At 49.7% G+C, this 20,085-nt stretch overlaps 2 protein-coding genes across 2 annotated transcripts; both read left to right on the top strand.

Moving 5' to 3' along the window:
• Positions 1-262: 262 nt before the first annotated feature.
• Positions 263-13,474, top strand: TFAM (transcription factor A, mitochondrial). Its single transcript, XM_054174641.1, has 7 exons — positions 263-361; positions 536-666; positions 4,058-4,128; positions 5,992-6,141; positions 8,462-8,557; positions 8,982-9,038; positions 12,542-13,474. The coding sequence occupies exons 1-7, from the start codon at positions 294-296 to the stop codon at positions 12,785-12,787; spliced, it is 819 nt and encodes a 272-aa protein (XP_054030616.1). The 5' UTR covers positions 263-293; the 3' UTR covers positions 12,788-13,474.
• A 1,229-nt stretch (positions 13,475-14,703) lies between these two features.
• On the top strand, positions 14,704-17,634 carry DNAJC9 (DnaJ heat shock protein family (Hsp40) member C9). Its single transcript, XM_054174689.1, has 5 exons — positions 14,704-14,883; positions 15,045-15,185; positions 15,630-15,884; positions 16,624-16,707; positions 17,393-17,634. Exons 1-5 carry the CDS (start codon positions 14,704-14,706, stop codon positions 17,510-17,512), a joined length of 780 nt encoding a protein of 259 aa, XP_054030664.1. The 3' UTR covers positions 17,513-17,634.
• The last annotated feature ends 2,451 nt before the right edge of the window (positions 17,635-20,085 follow it).

Below are 20,085 nucleotides of genomic sequence, written 5' to 3'. Positions count from 1 at the left end.
GCAGAGGGCTGTGCCGGGCGTGTGCTCTGATCGGTGCGCAGGGAGGGAGGCCGAGCCGGGGGCTACATCCCACAGCCCGGGTCAGCGCCCCGCCGCGCGGTCACCTTGGCCGTGGCCTCTGCGGGGCGGCGGGGTAGGGGGAGGAGCGCAAGTCTCGCCCAGGCCGCGTCACGGCGGCGTCAGCCAATCGCCTCGCCCCGCGGCGGGGAGGGCGGGCCCTGTCCCGGGGTGCTGCGCGGCGGCGGCTGGAGCCCTGCGCGCGCAGGCCTGGCGGGCGGAGGCGCGGCGAAGGCATGGCGGCGGCGCTGGCGCTGCTGGGCCGCGCTGCGGCCTTGTTCAGCGGCGCGCAGCGGCTCCTCAGGTGCGGAACGAGCGGGATGAGGGCTTCGTGGCGGAACGGGGGCGCCGGGGCTTGGGGGTGTCTCTTTTCCGCAGGCTGGGGGGGCCGTCGGCCGCCCTTCTCGGCGCCTGCGCCGGGCTTCCCGTGAAGCGTTGCGGGCGCTATGGCGGTAACGGGCCGTGCCGTTGTCTGCAGGGCTGGCGGCGGTTCTGCAGAGAAGTGCCTCTCCAGGGGAATCAGCACGGATGAGCGCCCGAAGCGGCCTCTCACCGCCTACTGTCGCTTCCTGAAAGACAACCATTTAGCTTTTAAGCAGAAAAACCCAGGTACGAGGTCTGGGGGGTGCTGGGTGCGAGAGGGCAAGCGGTTGGCTTTGGTTTGGTTTTACTTTGCGTTCAGAAACGCAAAACCCTCAAGTGTCAGGCGTGACAGGGGACAGGTAGCGAAGTGGCTGTCACCTTGGGTGCACATAGTGTTTTTCTTCCAGGATGCGTTTAAGAAAGTATTTGGAACAAGATTTTATTTGGTGGGACTAAAAGTCATGAAGTACATTACCCTGACTTCAGGAGACCAGAACCATCTTGTAATTTGCATCTCAAATGCTGGATTCGGTTTTGGGCCCCCTCGTTCCAAGAAGAGCATTGAGGTGCTGCAGCACCAGAAGAGCACCAGAGGGAACTGGAGTCCTTTAGCCTGGAGAAAAGGAAGCTGAGGGGAAGCCCTGGCTCTCTACAATTCCCTGAAAGGAAGCTGGAGCCAGGTGGGAGACTGGTATCTTCTCCCAAGAAACAAGTCATAGGTCAAGAGAAAATGGCCTTAAGTTGAGTCAGGGGAGATTTAGATAGGACATGAGGAACAATTTGTTCCCCAAAAGGGTTGTCAAGTCCTGGGCCAGGCTGCCCTGTGCAGTGGCGGAGCCCCCATCTGCAGAGGGATTTCAGGGCTGCGTAGACGTGGTGCTGAGGGCTGTGGTTTGGTGGTGACCTGGCAGCCCAGGGTTAATGGTTGGTCTCAGTGATCATTAAGCTCTATTACAACCAAAATGGATCTGTGATTGTATCCATACTTGCCCTACATGAATTAGCTTAGTCTTCTATGCTGAATAAGTCAAAGAAGTGAACATTTGTGTGTCACTTTAAACACAGCTGAAGAAAGAGCTTACCTGGCCAAGACATGTTATCAAGTATGTGTTTTCCAGTTGATTTTACATCTCTCTCTATATATATAATTGAAGTGCAGCTATTGTTGATGTAACAAACTCTATATGGTTTTGTTTTGATTCCTAGTAATTTTCAAACTGCATGTGCTGTATTGTCCCAATATGTGTGGGAGGGAGAGTGAATCCTGGAACCATCTAGGTTGGAAAAGAACTTTTAAGATCATCAAGTCCCAACATAAATGTCTTTGTAGGGGAAATGGTTTGCTGTGGGTAAATTTAATTGGTTGCCAGGAAATTAGTTTGCAGGCAGTGCAGTCATTCCTCTTGTCAGAGAGCAGGTGATTTGAAAATACTATTGAATGCTGAACGTTTGAGTCTCTACAGTCCCAGCAGTCAAGTCATAGGCTAAGTAGGGGAAACCGTTTGGTAACCTGTCTTGAGTGGTAGTGGAGGAGTTCAACAGTCTGAAAGGCTGAGACACTGAACTTGTGGAGCTTACCTTGGTTATGTGCCACACCAGTGTTTCCACATTTCCAGAGTCTGAATGATCTGCAAACCAGTAATGCTATGCCTCACGTGAACCTTGAGGCTTTGGGGCTGTCTTGGTCCAGTAGAGGTGGTCACAGAATCACAGAAACATTCAGGTTGGAAAATACCCTCAGGATCATCAAGTCCAACTGAGAACCCTACTCTACCAGATTCACCCCTAAACCATATCCCCAAGCACCACATCCAAACCACCTTCAAACACATCCAGGGTTGGTGACTCCACCACCTCCCTGGGCAGCACATTGCAATGCCTGACCACTCTTTCCATGAAAAAAATGTTCCTAATGTCCAGTCTAAACCTAGCCAGTGGCAGCTTGAGGCCGTTCCCTCTTGTTCTATCACTATTTACCTGTGAGAAGAGGCCAGCACCAACCTCTGCACCAATGTCCTTTCAGGTAGTTGTAGAGAGTGATGAGGTCTCCCCTCAGCTTCCTCTTTTCCATACCAAACAGCCCCAGCCCCTTCAGTTGTTCTTCATAAAGTTTATTCCCCAAGCCCTTCACAGCTTCGTTGCTCTCTCTGCACTCGCTCCAGAGTTGTTTCTGATACTGTTCTCAAAGTATCATCTTCAAAAGTTTTAACCTGAGTACTTGGACTGAAAATGCCACATCTGTCTTGTATTTTACAGAGTTCTGGAAGGCAGGTTACTGATAAGAGCTTAGTTCTGCTTTTCCACTGTTGAGTTGGCTGAACTTTGCATTTGAGGTGGGAGAAAGGAAGTTCTATTTTTTTCTTTCCATGTGAAGCAGAGAGAAAGCCTGGGAGGGCTTTTTCAAGGAAAGAAAAGCCTGTATCCTCTTTCCAACACCCACAGGTGTTTGGGGGGAGTTTTTGTCCCCATCATAAATACAGGTCTGCCTGGAAACTTCATCAGATGCCCTTAGTGCAAGGGCCTATGAGGACAGACTGAAGGAGCTGGGGCTGTTCAGTCTGGAGAAGAGAAGGCTCCAAGGTGACCTCATTGTGGCCTTCCAGTATCTGAAGGGGGCTACAAGAAGGCTGGGGAGGGACTGCTCAGGCTCTCAGGTAGGACCAGGGGGAATGGAATGAAGCTGGAGGTGGGGAGATTCAGGCTGGAGGTGAGGAGGAAGTTCTTCCCCATGAGAGTGGTGAAGCCCTGGAATGGGTTGTCCAGGGAGGTGGTTGAGGCCCCAGCCCTGGAGGTGTTTAAGGCCAGGCTGGATGAGGCTCTGGGCAGCCTGATCTAGTGTGGGGTGTCCCTGCCCATGGCAAGGGGGTTGGAACTAGATGATCCTTGTGGTCCCTTCCAACCCTAACTGATGCTATGATAAAGGCAATCAGGTGAAACCCAAAGCAGTTTTGGTTGTCATTTTGTCTGTGGGAGAAGGAAATGACTTTTCACTTGAATTCTTAAATAAAGGAGTTTATTTTAATGCAGACCAAGCACAACTGCTGAGTCAGGTGGAGAAGGTCACATTATGCTTGCTTTGAAGAATCTGCTTGCCAGAAAACTGAGAAATGGAAAGTGTACTGTTTTATTTTATTAGTTTTTTGGACTCCTTCCCAATTTCCTCCCAAGTTGAGACCCTCTTGCATTGCGTAGGAGAAAAGGTTCTACCTCAGAGTGAAGGAGGAGACCGTTGTGGAGTGGTAACCGCTGTCTGTCTTGAGATGGTGCCCAGGGAGGTGGTGGAGTCACCATCCCTGGAGGTGTTCAAGAGGGCACTGGATGTGGCACTTGGTGCCATGGCACTAGTCACGAGGTCTGTGGTGACAGCTTGGACTCGATGATCCTCGAGGTCTCTTCCAACCTTGGTGATTCTGTGAAGTTCCTAACAGCCTGTTGGAAGCATGAGCAGGGGCTGGTTTTCCCCTCAAGTATTACAGTTCCCTTTAGCTGCCACAGCAAGTTGGTTTTATGAAAGGAGGAGTGTGTATTTGTGCAGGACAAAGACACTAGTGACAGCTTTCCTTGGGGAAAATGGGTGAAGCTCACTAAAGACCCAGTTTTGATCTTTCTGGTCTTGCTTTCTCCTTTTGATGTACAGAAAGCAGCAGCTCGGAGCTGCTGAAAAAGCTCGCAGGTGCTTGGAGGGAGTTACCAGAATCCCAGAAGCAGGTGAGTTTGTCTTTGCCTGGGGCACTTTGAACTCTGTACAGTCTTAGTGGCTGTTTACTTGGGCTGCTGCCCACTGTGGTTTCTTTGTCTGCTCTTCTGTTTTTAAACAGCATGGTTCCATAGCAAGTCTGGTGTGTAAGAGCAAGCCTTGTAAAGCCCTTCTGCTTTCATATGCATATGTTGGGTGCAGCTTCAGTTACTCTGGATGAAATTGGACCATCTCTTTATTCTGGTGATTAGAGGGTAGCCAGAGACCTAACTTACAGGTAACTTCCTTTTAAGGGAGTGGAGTGTCTCCCTTTTGAGGGAAGGCTGAGGGAGATGGGGCTCCCTAGCTTGGAGAGGAGGAGGCTGAGGCTGAGGGGTGTTCTTACATTCATGTTGATAAGATGTGCAGGGCAGTGTTGAGAGGACAGAGCCAGGCTCTGCTCAGTGATGTCAAATGATAGAGCAAGGGGCAATGGGTGCAAGCTGGAGCACAGGAGGTTCCACGTGTACACAAGGGAAAACGTTTTCACTGTGAGGGTGGCAGAGCCCTGGAGCAGGCTGCCCAGAGAGGTGGTGGAGTCTCCTTCTCTGGAGACTGCAGAGAACCTGCTTGGATGTGTTCCTGTGTGACCTGCCCTCGGTGATCCTGCTCTGGCAGGTAGTTTGGACTGGATGATCTTTCAAGACCACCTCCACCCCCAGCATTCTGTGGTTCTGTGTGGTTCCCTTTAAGTCTCATCTAGTTTGTTTACATATAGGTGGTGGAGTTTCTTTCAGAGTGTCAGTTTCAAGAGGTACCCAAATCAGAGTCGCAGAATGGCCTAGTTTGGAAGGGACCTTAGAAATCATCTACTCCAACCCTCCTGCCATGGGCAGGGACTCCTCTCATCTAGACTTGGTTGCTCAAGGCCTAATCCACACTTCCTTGCCTTGAACACTTCCAGGGAGGGGGCATCCACAACCTCTCTGGGCAGCCTGTTCCAGTGTCTCAACACCTTCATACTGAAGAACTTCAGATCCAGGCTAGACATACTCTCCCTCAGCTTCAAACCATTCCCCCTTGTCCTGTCTCTAGACTCCTCTATGAAAAGTCCCTCTCCAGCCTTCCTGTAAGTTCCCTTCATGTGTAGGAAGGCAGCTCTGATGTCCCCCCAGAGCCTTCTCTTCTCCAAACTGAACAATCCCAGCTCCCTCAGCCTGTCCTCATAGCAGAGGTGCCAGTTGTTGCTGAATGTAAGTGCCATCTATAACCAAGTGGTGATTGTTCTTTCTTGAGTGCAGCACAGTTAAATCCAGTTAGGAGCTAGTGGGAGTTTCCTAGGGTATCTCTGTTCAGTAGAACCAAAGCGTTCTTACATTGTCTCTGGATGTCTGGCTCTGGGTGCCTTAGTATAAAACAGGCCTTTGCATCTGCCTGTCTGAAATGGAGAGCTGGATGGTGATTGTTTAGATTTACCTGGGTGCTTTGGTGGCCTGGCTCAGCTCTTCTTGGTTCCTTCACACCATGGCCATGACTTTGTGACGCTCCACAGCCAGGGTAGGAATGCATTTGGTGGCTGCAGATGCGGTGGCTATACACACACGTGGACATGGCACTCTGGGACAACCTAAAGGGTTGATGGTTGAGCTTGATGATCTTCGAGGTCTTTCTCAGCTGAAACAACTCAGTGATTCTATGATCTTATCAAAAGTAACTGAAGTAATTTGTGGAGGAGCCCAGCTTTGGAGTCTTGAGTTCTGTGCAATCAATTTTGCTAATGGAATTGCTACTTTGCTTTAAAAATCCTGCATTCCAGGCTAGTCTCTGATTGCCTTTGTCAGTGCCAAAGCTGGTTGAACTGTCAGGTCTAAGGCTGGTGCTTGTTTCTCTTGCAGGCTTATGCGGAAGCTCAAAAGGCAGAGTGGCAAAGATACAAAGAGCAGGTGGAAGCCTATAAAGCACAGCTGACTCCAGCCCAGGCTGCAGCCTTGAAAGAAGAAAGGAGAAAACGGCTGGCAAGAAGGAGATCAGTCAGAGCAAAAAGAGTAAGTGTTTTGAAGGTCCTTTTCTCTCAAGGACCCTCAAGTCTTACTTGTCAGCTATACCCAGCAGAGTCAAAGCATGTTGAGAAATACAGAAGCAGCTCTCAGAGTAGGAAGTAACACACCAGGAACTCGAAACATAAAAGCCACGTTGGGCTAAACTGATTGCTGATGTCAGCAGTGGTTTTAGTGGCTTTCCTGTGACTGAGGACCAGAACTGGAAAGCACTTTTGTACTCACAGGTGGCTTCTCTATGCTGGGTTGTGTGGTTTTTCTCTTATCCTTAAATGTGCCCAAGGAACAATAGGCAATAAAAGACATTTGAGGCAGCAACACTTTATTTGGTTGGAAGAGCACCCAGAAATGGCTTTTCACACAGTCTCTCTCACTTCAGTGGCCCATATGAGCTACAGCTGTTGGAAGTCAGGTTTTTTGACTCCCTTTCTTTGGATCCTGCCACTGTGTTGCCTGTGTAGCTGCTGACATTTGAATTAGGGCTGCATAGAGGCACATCCTGGCAGTGTCCCTTACCAGCTTACACAGATCATGTTCCCTGTTCCCTTTTAGCTGGTTTATAAATCCTGAGAGCTAGAACCATCTGTAAAGGTAAAATACTGTGCTTGGTCCAGTGACAAAATCCAGTTGCAGGGGTTACTTACTGCTGGTTCATGAAACTGCTGGTGTGGCGTTGCCCTTATTGGCAGAACTGGAATGACTTGGTTTAGAACACATCCCCCCCATGCCTCCTTACAGGAAGCTTTTAATCCAAATGATTCTGCTGAGCCTTTTTAGAGTGTGGCACCCCAAGGAATACCTAATGCCTAAGCAGATGTTAATATGTAGCACCCAGCCTGTCTTAGGGTTGGAGAAAACAAGAAGTGTAATCCCATCTGCAGTTTGCTGCCTTTTCACTCTCTGACCATCATCCCTCTAAGCAAAGTGTTCTGATAGCAGAAATCTAGTTCTGTTTCTCTGGAAACATGCTGTCTCTGTGGCACCTCCTCACCTCCCACAAAGCTGTGTGGCTGTCCTGGTGTATTTCACACAAGAAAACCAAAGGCATGCAAAGGCCATAGAAATCCTGTCAAGGTGACTTCCTTGTTGAGTGCAATTTACTAACAGCCTTTGGTTTCTGGAGGACTTAGCTGAAGTAAGAATCACTTTGAAATGTTGCTTGATGTTGTGTTTGTGAAAATTCCAGTTGTCAGGTCGTCTTAATTTAGTCCTAGTCTTGACAAGTGGTGAGAGCACCTGGGCATACACAGCCCAGTTTACAGGGAGCACCTGGGCATAGAGAGTCCAGTTTACAGAACAGAACACCCAAAATGAGTCTTGTATAAAGAGAAATGGTAAGACAGGAATCTGCTGGAGAGAGTCCCGTGGAGAGCCACAAAGATGATCGGGGACTTGAGCATTTCCCCTATGAAGAGAGACTGAGAGCTCTGGGGCTTAGTCCTGAAAAGACTGAGAGGGGATCTGATCAATGTCTATCAATATCTGAGGGGTGGGTGTCAAGTGGAGGGGGGCAAGATCTTTTGGGTGGTGCACAGTAATAAGCCAAGAAACAATGGATACAAACTGGAACACAGAAGGTTTCACCTGAGCATGAGGAAAAACTTCTTTACAATGAGGGTGACAGAGCCCTGGAGCAGGATGCCCAGGGAGGTTGTGGAGTCTCATTCTGTGGACACACTCAAAACCTGCCTGGATAGAATAGAATAGAATAAACCAGGTTGGAAGAGACCTTCAAGATCATCGAGTCCAACCTATCACCCGACACCACCTAATCAACTAACCCATGGCACCAAGCACCCCATCAAATCTCCTCCTGAACACCTCCAGTGATGGTGACTCCACCACCTCCCTGGGCAGCCCATTCCAATGGACAATCACTCTCTCTGTGTAGAACTTCTTCCTAAGCTCCAGCCTAAACCTCCCCTGGCACAGCTTGAGACTGTGTCCTCTTGTTCTGTTGCTGCTTGCCTGGGAGAAGAGACCAACCTCTGCCTGTCTACAACCTCCCTTCAGGTAGCTATAGAGAGCAAGAAGGTCTCCCCTGAGCCTCCTCTTCTCCAGGCTAAGCAACCCCAGCTCCCTCAGCCTCTCTTCACAGGGCTGTGCTCCAAACCCCTCACCAACTTTGTTGCCCTTCTCTGGACACGTTCCAGCAATCCTTAGGTGCTGCTGCTTTGTCAGGGGTCTTGGATGAGGTCTTGATGATCTCTTGAGGTCCCATCCAACCTCTGATGTTCTGTGGTTCTGTTTAGTCTTGGAAGAATGCTTGCTTGGTAGACTGAGTAACTTTTCTTCTGTTCTTCTAAAGGAATTGTCTGTGCTTGGAAAACCTAAAAGACCTCGTACTGGCTTCAACATCTTTGTGTCAGAAAACTTCCAGGAATGCCAGGGAATTACACCTATGGTAAGCCTGGGAAAACTGTTCTTTAGAACAGCTCTGGTGCAGTCAGCAAATCTGTTCCAGGCTCTGTCCTTTCCAAAGCAGCTGCTCAAAGTTTGATGCCTGGTTAAATTGTCTTAGGATGTAGTGGTCTGGCTGGGCTGCTGGTGGCTTGTCCTATGCGAGCAGCTGTTTTGGTATGCAAACTTAAAGCATTTGTGCTGGTTTTGGCACCTCAGTGTTACAGGCTTCATCTGTTCCTTCTCTAAGGAGAGAATTCTGCTTCTCTCTGCTGCAGGGTAGACATGCATTTGTTCTTCATGTGGTTGTGGTGGGTTTGGCATTGGCTTGTACTTAGCTGGCACTAGCGTGGCACTCACCTGCAACCCTCTGTGGTCAGGCTGCTGTGAAATCAGCCCTAATGTATCATGTGCTCTGTATCCTGTAGGCAAAAATGAAGCAGCTATTTGACTCCTGGCAGAAACTGTCCACTTCTCAGAAGCAGGTATGCCCCAGGACTTGGATGATGCTCTGACCTAATCAGAAAATGACCAGCTTGACTCAAAAATGAATACATTCATACCAGTTCTTGAACCTGGTTGCTCAGAATGCAACACTGAGGAAGATACTCTGGGCGGGGGGGGGGGGGGGGGGGGGGGTCTTGACAAAACAGCCATGAGCTTTGTTCCAGCAGTGGCCATTCCCTTCACAGTGTTGAGGAGATGTGGGTCAGTCAGACAGGATGGAAATTCTGCACACCTGGCAATGGAGGTTGAGCAGCACCTAGAGAGGAAAAAGGAATAAACAGGAACAATGTCATTATTTTTGTCCTAACAATAAGTCATGTTTTTCATTGCCAGCACAGTAATTTGCTGCTCATGTAAAGACTTTGGAGAGGTAAAAGCAACAGCTTGTGTGCATATCATTTGTGGGTTTCATCTGTTAACTTTGGCTGTCTTGAGGGATAATTTTCTGACAGCATTCTCACTGTGCTGAAATGTGAACAAGCAGATGGGTAAATGAAATTTGGACAGCCCTATGCTGAAATCTAGCCTGACCCTCTGGATTCACCAAGGTTGGAAGAGACCTCAAAGATCATCAAGTCCAACCTGTCACCACAGACCTTGTGACTGGACCATGGCACCAAGTGCCACATCCAATCCCTTCTTGAACACCTCCAGGGATGGGGACTCCAGCACATTCCAATGGCTAACAACTCTCTCTGGGAAGAACTTTCTTCTCACCTCCAGCCTAAACTTCCCCTGGCACAGCTTGAGACTGTGTCCTCTTGTTTTGGTGCTGATTGCTTGAGAGAAGAGACCAGCCCCCTCCTGGCTACAACCTCCCTTCAGGTAGTTGTAGACAGCAATGAGGTCTCCCCTGAGCCTCCTCTTCTCCAGGCTAAACAATCCCAGCTCACTCAGCCTCTCCTCATGCTCAAGGCCTCTCCCCAGCCTTGTTGCCCTTCTCTGGACATGTTCAAGAGTCTCAATGTCCTTCTTAAACTGAGGGGCCCAGAACTGGACACAGGACTCAAGGAGTGGCCTAACCAATGCAGAGTCCAGGGGCACAATGACCTCCCTGCTCCTGCTGGCCACACTGTTCCTGATGCAGGCCATGATGCTGTTGGCCTTCTTGACCACCTGGGCACACTGCTGGCTCATGTTTAGGTGGTTGTCAATCAGCACCCCCAGGTCCCTCTCTGTTTGGCAGCTCTCAGCCACTCTGCCCCCAGCCTGTAGCTCTGCATGGGGTTGCCGTGGCCAAAGTGCAGCCCCTGGCACTTGGACTTGTTGAATGCCATCCTGTTGGCCTCTGCCCATCTGTCCAGTCGGTCGAGGTCCCTCTGCAGAGCCCTTCTGCCCTCTAACTGACCAACATCTGCTCCTAACTTGGTGTCATCTGCAAACTTGCTGATGACTGACTCAACCCCCTCATCCAGATCATCAGTGAAGATACTAAAGAGGATGGAGCCCTGATCCCTGGGGGATGCCACTAGTGACTGGCTGCCAGTCTTTGTACCTTACTGTCCTTCCTCCCAAGTGCCCTTCTCCAGGTTGTTCTGAACATGTACTTTCCCACCTATGCATTAAAAAAATAATGTGAAGTAAGTCTGCAGAAATACCTATTCCAGCAGCTCTCTCAAGCTAGTACTCAAAGGTTTAGTAGCAATACTGACAGCTGGGGAGGGAGTTGTACAAGGACTTGTAGTGCTAGGAGGGGAGGGAACGGATTGAAGCTTGAGGGGCTGGAGATTCGGAAGATATTCTTTATAGTGAGGGTGGTGAGACACTGGGACAGGCTGACACTGGGACAGGCTGACACTGGAACAGGCTGCCCAGGGAGGTTGTGGATGCCCCCTCCCTGGAGGTGTTCAAGCTCAGGTTGAATGGGGCCTTGAGCAACCTGGTCTAGTGAGAGGTATCCCTGCTCATGGCAGCAGAGTGAGAATGAGCTGACCAAGGGATCAGGCCCAGCCAGCATGGGTTTAGGAAGGGCAGGTCCTGCCTGACCAACCTGATCTCCTTCTATGATCAGGTGACTGCCTGGTGGATGTGGGGAGGCCTGTGGATGTAGTCTACCTGGACCTCAGCAAGGCCTTTGACACCGTTCCCCATAGCAAACTCCTGGCCAAGCTGTCAGCCCATGGCTTGGATGGGAGCACACTGCGATGGGTTAGGAACTGGCTGGAGGGCCGAGCCCAGAGAGTGGTAGTGAATGGTGCCACATCCAGCTGGCAGCCAGGCACCAGTGGTGTGCCCCAGGGATCAGTACTGGGCCCCTTGCTCTTTAACATCTTTATTGATGATCTGGACGAGGGCATCGAGTCCATCATCAGTAAATTTGCTGATGACACCAAGCTGGGGGCAGGAGTTGATCTGCTGGAGGGCAGAGAGGCTCTGCAGAGGGACCTCGACAGGCTGGGCAGATGGGCAGAGTCCAACGGCATGAGATTGAACACATCCAAGTGCCAGGTTCTGCACATTGGCCACAACAACCCCAGGCAGTGCTACAGGCTGGGGTCAGAGTGGCTGAGAGCAGCCAGGCAGAGAGGGACCTGGGGGTGCTGGTCGACGGTAGACTGAACATGAGCCTGCAGTGTGCCCAGGCAGCTAAGAGGGCCAATGGCATCCTGGCCTGCATCAGGAACAGTGTGGCCAGCAGGAGCAGGGAGGTCATTCTGCCCCTGTACACTGCACTGGTTAGGCCGCACCTCGAGTACTGTGTCCAGTTCTGGGCCCCTCAGTTTAGGAAGGAGGTTGACTTGCTGGAACGAGTCCAGAGAAGAGCAACAAAGTTGGTGAGGGGTTTGGAACATAAGCCCTACGAGGAGAGGCTGAGGGAGCTGGGGTTGCTTAGCCTGGAGAAGAGGAGACTCAGGGGTGACCTTATTACTCTCTACAACTACCTGAAGGGAGGTTGTAGACAGACGGATGTTGGTCTCTTCTCCCAGGCAAGCAGTACCAGAACAAGAGGACACAGTCTCAGGCTGCGCCAGGGGAGATACAGGCTGGATGTTAGAAAAAAGTTCTATACAGAAAGAGTGATTGCACATTGGAATGGGCTGCCTGGGGAGGTGGTGGAGTCACCATCACTGGAGGTTTTTAGGAGAAGACTTGACGGGGTACTTGGTGCTGTGGGTTAGTTGTTTGGGCGGTGTTGGATTGGTTGATGGGTTGGACGCGATGATCTTGAAGGTCTCTTCCAACCTGGTTTATTCTATGTATTCTATGTATTCTATGTATTCCAACCCAAAGCACTCTGTGACTATGAACAGGCTGTTTGTTCTGGAGTGGCCACCTGTAATGATAATTTGCTGCTGAGGTTTTGCAGTTCTGTGGCATTTGGATGGGTTTGGGTGGGTTTGCATTTTCTGGAGGTACCAGTGAATGCTGGGGATCACAGGGCTCGTTGTAAGTCACCTTTGTGTCAGAGGAGAGGATGTGACTTGGAAGTTACCCTGATAAAAGCCCCTTCCCTAACTGTTGGTGTCTGATTTTCCTCCAGCCATACCTGCAGCTTGCTGAAGACGATAAGGTTCGGTATGCAAACGAAATGAAGTCGTGGGAAGCAAAGATGGTGGAACTGGGACGTGAAGACCTGCTGCGCTCCAAAATGCAAACCCAGAAAGCCAAAGCTGCAAAGAAAGCCACTGAAAGTGCAAAGAAAGCTGCTGGAGCTGCAAAGAAAGCTCAGACAGCCAAAGCTTCCCCACAGGGCAGCAAGGCCAAGTTAAAAAAAGCAGAAGAATAAAATGGTTCTGTGTTTTGTACTTAATGCCCTGACATGGCTGTCATGTCTTTCTCCTGCTGTGTTGACGCCTTGGTGAGCATTGGCACTGACAGGGCTTGCTGGAGAAGTAGAGAAAGGTGATCAGGTAAGAGAGGATTTGGTGTCTCTTGGAACCAACTGAAATAATCACTGCAGGTGTAGCCTGAGCTGTTCCACAATAACTGTTTAATCAAGCTGTGAATACGTGATACTGACAGCAGCAGAACCCTCCACTAATGGTAGCTAACAGCCAGCTTTTATAAGGCTTTTTCCTTTGACAGAAGCCAGAACATTCTACTATGTTACCACCTAAATTCTGTAAATAAGCTGAAATCTGAGGCACTGCTGTTGTGTTTTATTCCCTCCATGATATCAGTAGCGAAGTATTCCACATTTCCACAGCAGAAATGTGAATCATGACCTTTTCTTTTATGCATCTGTCATTTTGTACCTGCCGCTCTGTGTATACCACTGACATTGCATTTCATTAAAGACTGTATGAGTTTTGTATGAACATCTCTTTATTGGACATTCATAGCTTGATTTTGTTTGGATCCATGCAAACAGTTTGGCAGTCCTGTCGTCACATTTGGGGGGCAGCCTGGAAGGAAATGAAAATGTGTGAACTGTTAGGACTTCGGATTCTGATGCAATAAATAGAGGTATTTTGAAGAGGTGCTTGGGGTTTGGTTTTTTGCCTGGGGTCTGTGTGTCTTAGTGAAAATCTCATAGAGGCTTTGAAGAATCTTGTTAGGAGGGGAAGCTCTTACGGTGGTTGGTGGCTTTCATCCATCCTGAGTGACACACAAAAGCCAGTGAAGGGGCGTGTTATCCAGTGGGAAGTGGAAAGCCAAACAGGATTATGCTGCCTTTTTCTTTGTTAATTTCCTGATGATAACTGTATCTGAGTGCTTCTGGCTTTCTTCCTTTGCAGGAGGCTTTTGCTCATGAGTAGGTGCCCAGCATATCCCTGAGAGGGAGCAATTGGTTGCTTTCAGAAGAGTGGACAGCAAGTCGAGGGAGCTTCTCTTGCCCCTCTGCCCTAGTGCATCTGGAGTGCTGGGTCCAGTTCTGGGCTCCCCAGCTCAAGACAAGGAACTACTGAAGAAATCCCAATGTAAGCTGCAGAGATGCTAAGGGGGCCTGGAACATCTCTGTGAGGAGGAAAGGCTGAGTGAGAGGAGGAAAGGCTGAGTGAGCTGGGGCTGTTGAGCTCAGAGAAGAGCAGCCTGAGAGGGGATATGGTCAGTGCTCAGCAAGAGCTAAAGAGCAGGGGCCAAACTCTTTTCAGTGGTGCCCAGTGACAGGATAGGGAGCAGTGGGCACAAACTGGAACTCGAGAGGTTCCATCTGAATATGAGGAGAAAATTCTTTCCTCTGATGGTGTTTGGAGCCCTGGAGCAGGCTGCTCAGGGGGATTGTGGAGTCTCGTTCTCTGGAGAGATGCCAAAGCTGCCTGGCCATTGTGGTCCTGGGTAAGCTGCTGTGGCTGCCCCTGCTCTAGCAGGGGGGAGTTGGATTGGTTCATCTCCAGCAGTCCCTTCTAATCCCCATGCTGGGATTCGGGCGCCTTGCTCCCCATGCCTGTGGGAGAGATGGTGACAGCAGGCCGGGCACAGCCCTGCTGCGGGCACGTCCCCAGCTCCTGGTCTGCTCAAATGACACTCTCGCGGGAGAGGAGAGCTGCGCTGCCCTCCCCAGCCCTGCGCTGCGAGCGGTTGGAGCAGCTGCCGAGGGCTAGCCCCGCCAGCGCTCAGCGCGCTCCCGCCGCCGCCCCTCCGCTGCTGCCCGCCTCGCGCACGCGCGGCCCCGCCTGCCCGCCAGCTCTCGCGAGAGGCGGCGCGCGGCGGGAGGCGGTCGGCGCCGGCGCTGCTGTGGCGGCGGAGCGCGGCGGCGGGATGGGGCTGCTGGAGGACTGCGAGGCCGCCTTCGGCTCCCCCGATCTCTACCAGGTATTGGGCGTCCGCCGCCAGGCCTCGCCTGCGGAGATCCGCCGCGGCTACCACCGCGCCTCGCTTCGCGTACACCCTGACCGTGCCGACCCGCAAGACAAGGAGGAGGCGACGAGGCGGTTCCAAGTAAGCGCGGGAGGGACGGAAGGAAAGGAACGGTGGCGGCCCCGGCCCCGGCCCCGGCCCCGGCCCCGGCCCCGGCCCCGGCCCCGGCCCCGGCCCCGGCCCCGGCCCCGGCCCCGGCCCCTGCCTGACCGATGGGGCTGAGCTGTCCTCTGTCGCCACAGATCCTGGGCAAGGCGTACGCGGTGCTGAGCGACGCGGAGCAGCGCGCAGTGTACGATGAGCAGGGCACGGTGGACGAGGAAGGCGAGGCGCTGAGGGGCGAGCGGGACTGGCAGGAGTACTGGCGGCTGCTCTTCAAGAAGGTAAAAGCCGAGATCTGGAAACCGAGGCGGGGGTCTGGGGACCGGGATCAGAAAACCAGGCTCCGGCTCTGGGGACTGGGGTATGGGAGCCGCTGTCTGTCTTGGAACCGGGGCTGGGGTCTGGGAAAGGGGGCCGGGCTCTGTGGACGGGGGCCTGGCTCCGGGAACCAGAGCCGGGCTGTGGTAACCGACAGGTGACTGTCGTCAGGGAACTGGACTCTGGATTTGGGAACCGAGGCTGGAGTCCGGCTCGGGGAACCGGGGTTTGGGAGCCCTGCAGGGCTCAGCTCAGCGGGATGGCAGGTCTCCTGGGAAGAGGAAACCTGCTGCTTCACAGCGGTATCTGCGTTTCCTTTATGAGCCACCCGGTGGTTTCTTTCATGTTCTTAAATCCTTGTGGTGAATAAATCCTGTAACTCAAGGAATTTCACCCCTCTGCTTCAGATCACAGTAAAAGACATTGAAGACTTCGAAAAGAGCTACAAAGGTTCAGAAGAAGAGCTCGCCGACATTAAAGCAGCGTACATGGATTTTGAGGGTGACATGGACAGAATAATGGAGTCTGTGTTGTGTGTGGACTATACAGATGAACCGAGGATACGGCAAATCCTAGAGCAAGCCATCGATGCGGGGGAAGTCCCATCCCACAAAGCTTTTGTCAAAGAGTCGAAGCAGAAAATGACCGCAAGGAAGCGGCGGGTAGGTTCTGCCCAGCAGGGACCAAGGAGGACGTGCTTTATGATAAGGTTTTAATCTTCCCCAGGTAGAAATAAATGCAACTCTTCCCAAGACAAATGTTTGCCACAAGATAGCTGGGTTGCAGGTCTTGCTCAGCATATCTTTCACATTTGGTCACCTGTGTTCTCCACCCCCCACCCCCCTGTATCATTGTGAAAGGCTTTTGAGTAGTACTAGCCAGTCGTTTATTCCTTCTTTTATTTCATTATGATACATAATGGCTTATTAGGGTTTAGCAGCTGCCTGTATTTATTTACAAAGCTCTCAGTTGCTGGAGTTGTGGTGAAAATGTATAATGCATGCCTTTTGGTAAATGCAAAGTAACACACTAGACTAAACAGACTTTTTGTTCAACCCCAGGGGGTTTTGGTCACCTTGTACAATATACACACAGCACAGTAACCTTTCTCTAAGTTAATGCAAGAGCTGCTAAGACAAAAAAAAAAGGGAGGGGGAACAGGGTTGGGGATAGGCACCACATTCAGCATTATGAAACAGCAGAAATCCTGCCCCCTTCTACTAAGCCATGGAACTAGAATGGGCTTTCCTTGACTGATTTCTTATCTGTGACCAAACTTAGCATTTGATGCATCCCTGCAGCTGTTTATATGCAGATGAATTAAAAACCAAAAAGAGTTTGGTAACTACTTGGTGAAACAGTGTGCAAAGTACTCTTTAAGAAACTAGTTTGCTGTTTTAGGCAGAAAAAGAAGCCAAGGAAGCAGAAAAGACTAAAGATGAACTGGGCCTCGGTGGAGAGGATGACTTGAAAGCACTGATTCAAGTAAGGCTTTTTTGTGTCTGGTGGTGGTAATGATGATCCTGGCTTGTAACTGTGTTTTCCCTGAGTGCCTTTTGCATTTGGGATGCTTGTAACTCTTCTGAGTTCCTGAGGTTGAAACCTGACCCTAATGTTAGCTATGTATGCACTTCGATAGTGAGAGCATGGCATGGATGTTATTACTGTCTTCAGAGTTCTCCTCATAGCCTTTTGGCAGACACAATCAAAACATTTAGCTTCTGGTTTTAGGCAGTGAGGGAGTGTTGATGATTCTTTCTGAGGCATTCCACCAGAATGTTGAAGCCACCAAGTCTTACTGTCTTGGAGACTGAGACAAGAAACACTGTTTACATTCTGGGTTTTGGAATGTTTTCTGTTTCTTCCTTGTGCTAACATGTTTGTGATTAATCATTCCTCAGACTGTAAGAGAGTTTGGAGTCTAAAGTAGAAGCTGCTTCACTTCCCATTGCCTTAAGTCATTCATTTTTATAGCTGTTCTTTGCCTCCACCTTGATACCCTGGGAAGTTCTAGAGCACACCAGTAGGCTTTTTCTTGATGGTACATTATCTCCTGTAGCTTGTATTTCCTGTTCAATGTATTCCCAGATTTCATGCAGTTATTTCAGCAGAGTAATCCACGTTGGGAAAGGGTAAAAGCTGTTTGGTTTCTTTCTTTTCTCTCCTCTAGAGCAGAAATAAAGATCGGAAAAAGGAAATGGATGATTTCTTGGCCCAACTGGAAGCAAAATATGGGAGTAATGCTAAAAAAGGAGGAAGGAAGCCTGCAGCCAAGAAAGGAAAGAAATAAGCAGCAGTGTAGGCTGAAATATCAGGTATCATTTTGTATGGGAACACGTGGATTTGGGAGCATTTCAGAGTTTTCACGGGCTGCTGCTTCGGAGCGCGTGCGCGTCGACTTGCTGTGACCAGGAGGGATGATCCAGAACGCCTCTTGAACAAGACAGACTAAGTATCCTGGTGCTACTGTTCAAAACCCTTCAGCTGCTCCTCAGTTAAGATCAGACAGATTGCTGGCTAAATGTTTTGTGGCAGAAAGGAAGGGTGTGATGTTTGGGATGGCCATGAGTTTATCAAACTTGGGTTGAGGCTCTTTCCTTCCCAGCACTCGGTGGCTATCAGTACAGTTGGTGCTAAACCAATGTATTGCCATACCTCTGAGCATCTTCAATGCTGATTCCTATGGGTTCTCAGCTGGAAACCTTCTCTTTCTGCTATTCACACATTTCTTTTGTAACAAGCCTGCTGTTTTTAACGGTCTGTGCACTTCAGCTCAGCAGGTGGTGTTCAGGTACTGCAGTGCTTTTATGAAGTTACTTTGGAAACTTGTAGACTTAATAAATTACGTTTTTGCAGAGTTCTCTTCTGTATTGCTTCTCCATTTCTCTCCAGTTTCCAAGGAGCTGTTCAAACCAAACTGATCACACTGACTCTTCTGACTAAGTCAACTAAATAGTCCATCTCTGTAGCAGCTGAAAACATGGCTCTATTAATTCTGCCCTCAGTGCTGGTGATGCTATTTAGATGAAAGGGCCACTGTGAGTTAGGGCTTTGCAAGTGGCAAATGCCTGAGGAAGAACTGTAGAGAAATTCTTCCACCATGCTGCAGTGAGGTAGTAAACTTAACAAGCCCCAGAATGGAGTCAGTTCTGTGGTTTTGGGTTTGTGATGCCCTGGGAGAGGAAGTGCCAAAGCTTGTGTCACCCCTTCTGTTACTTTAGGAGGGAATTACTTCTGTAAGATCTGCAAGTACTTAGGGTTTTGTTTCAGCTGTTCTAAGCCACTTGACAGAGTGTGCAGGTGCATGAGTTTGAAGAGTAGTTTTCAGCTTGCTGTAGCTCAGAGGAATGAGGCTGACTTTATTTTGTGGGTCATTTTTCAACTGATGAGCAGATTCTTTTGAGTGGAATGTCCCCACTGCTTCAGTGAGAGCACTTGGGAACTTCCTGGGGGGAAGCTGGAGGTAGAAGGAAACCCTGCTCCTTTTTACTTGTCTTTCAGAAATGATCCTGTTTGCAAGTGAGTGCAGCTTACCATCCTGTTGCTTAACACATCCCTTGCCTGTTGCTTTGACCATGCAATACAGGTGCCTAACAGCCCAGGAGCAGTCTCTGGTGTCAACCATTTGTGCAGAAAACAAAAACTACCCTTATGATGAGGCTGCTTTAACTTCTTAAGACACCAACTCCTCTGGGCTATAAAGTACCAACCACATCATGTCACTGGAAAACTCTTCTGGTTTATTTGTGCATTTTTGTAACTCCTATGCAGCAGAGCTAGGGAAAACTAACCTGGTCCCTGAGGAATGGCACTGATACCAAGAAGATGTTTATCTCCAGTAAGTGTGGGATAACTAAATGACACACCATACATGTTGCAGCAGTCTTAGCTGTTAGGAGAAAGTGTATCCTGAAAGGGTTTTGTGAATAGCAGCCTCCCTTCAGCATCCATTTATTTCTAGGCAAACTTTAGATTGAGCCTAGAGCTTCTCTGCCTCTCTAGCACTGCAAAGGAAAGTTAACCCAGTGACATTTGCACAGTTCTGCTTTGCTTTCTTCTCCTTGATTACAGCATGCTTGGATCAACTGGGCTCAAGACCTTCAATACTGGTTAAACATTAGCTGCTCTGTAGATACCATTAAGATTTGATAGGTTGCATAGCTTAGAGTGGGGAAATAGGAAAACCACTTCATGAAGAATCTTGACAAGTTTTTTCTTCCATTACAAATTGTGTTTGGAAAATATTAATAAGGAAATATAGGGGGAAAAGTGCTCTTCAGTTGTGTTATAATAGGCCAACCATTTTCCTGTGCTGTCCTAAGTGTTAAAATACAGTAAGTGGTTATCTTTACCTAGTCCTTGGACTGGTAGTCTGGCACAGGTACTGCTTGGGAGTCAGACCTTGACCTTATCACTTGTTTTGAGAAGCTTTTGTTTCTTGTTTCTGTCTCATCTGGAGTCACAAGGGCAACCACCTCTGATTCCTCTGGTAGGTCTGCTACACGGTGCAGAACACAGCTGCAAACAGCTATGTTGCACCTGTGGTAACTTTGTGGTGGTAACTTTGTGGTGAAGTGCAGGAATCTTAAATAACTGCAGGCATTTTGGGGATGGGAAACTGACCCCTGTGTGCAATTACCATCCAGTAGCTCACCACAAGATAATGCTTCAAGATTGTCTGGAGCCACTTGCAGGAAGAGTCTCCTTTTTACCTCTTCAACCTTACTCAGTGACTGAGAAAGAGGTGTTAAGGGCTTCACAGGACAAGTCAGTGGTGTGCTACCCTTAAAGCTGTCACTTGTGTTCATCATGTTTGCTTCCTGAACTCTACACAACTCTGTTAATAGCTGGTGCAATTACTAC

The sequence above is a fragment of the Dryobates pubescens genome, chromosome 30 (assembly GCF_014839835.1).
Source record: "Dryobates pubescens isolate bDryPub1 chromosome 30, bDryPub1.pri, whole genome shotgun sequence".
In the NCBI taxonomy this organism is placed as follows: domain Eukaryota; kingdom Metazoa; phylum Chordata; class Aves; order Piciformes; family Picidae; genus Dryobates; species Dryobates pubescens.
This window is presented reverse-complemented; position numbering and strand designations above follow the sequence as displayed.

Bases quoted from the DNA above. Each gene is read 5' to 3' on its own strand.
- TFAM (XM_054174641.1), top strand. From the start codon at position 294: ATGGCGGCGGCGCTGGCGCTGCTGGGCCGCGCTGCGGCCTTGTTCAGC. The intron at 4,129-5,991 runs GTGAGTTTGTCT...TTTCTCTTGCAG, and splicing joins TACCAGAATCCCAGAAGCAG to GCTTATGCGGAAGCTCAAAA. The intron at 9,039-12,541 runs GTATGCCCCAGG...ATTTTCCTCCAG, and splicing joins TGTCCACTTCTCAGAAGCAG to CCATACCTGCAGCTTGCTGA.
- DNAJC9 (XM_054174689.1), top strand. From the start codon at position 14,704: ATGGGGCTGCTGGAGGACTGCGAGGCCGCCTTCGGCTCCCCCGATCTC. The intron at 14,884-15,044 runs GTAAGCGCGGGA...CTGTCGCCACAG, and splicing joins AGGCGACGAGGCGGTTCCAA to ATCCTGGGCAAGGCGTACGC. The intron at 16,708-17,392 runs GTAAGGCTTTTT...TCTCTCCTCTAG, and splicing joins ACTTGAAAGCACTGATTCAA to AGCAGAAATAAAGATCGGAA.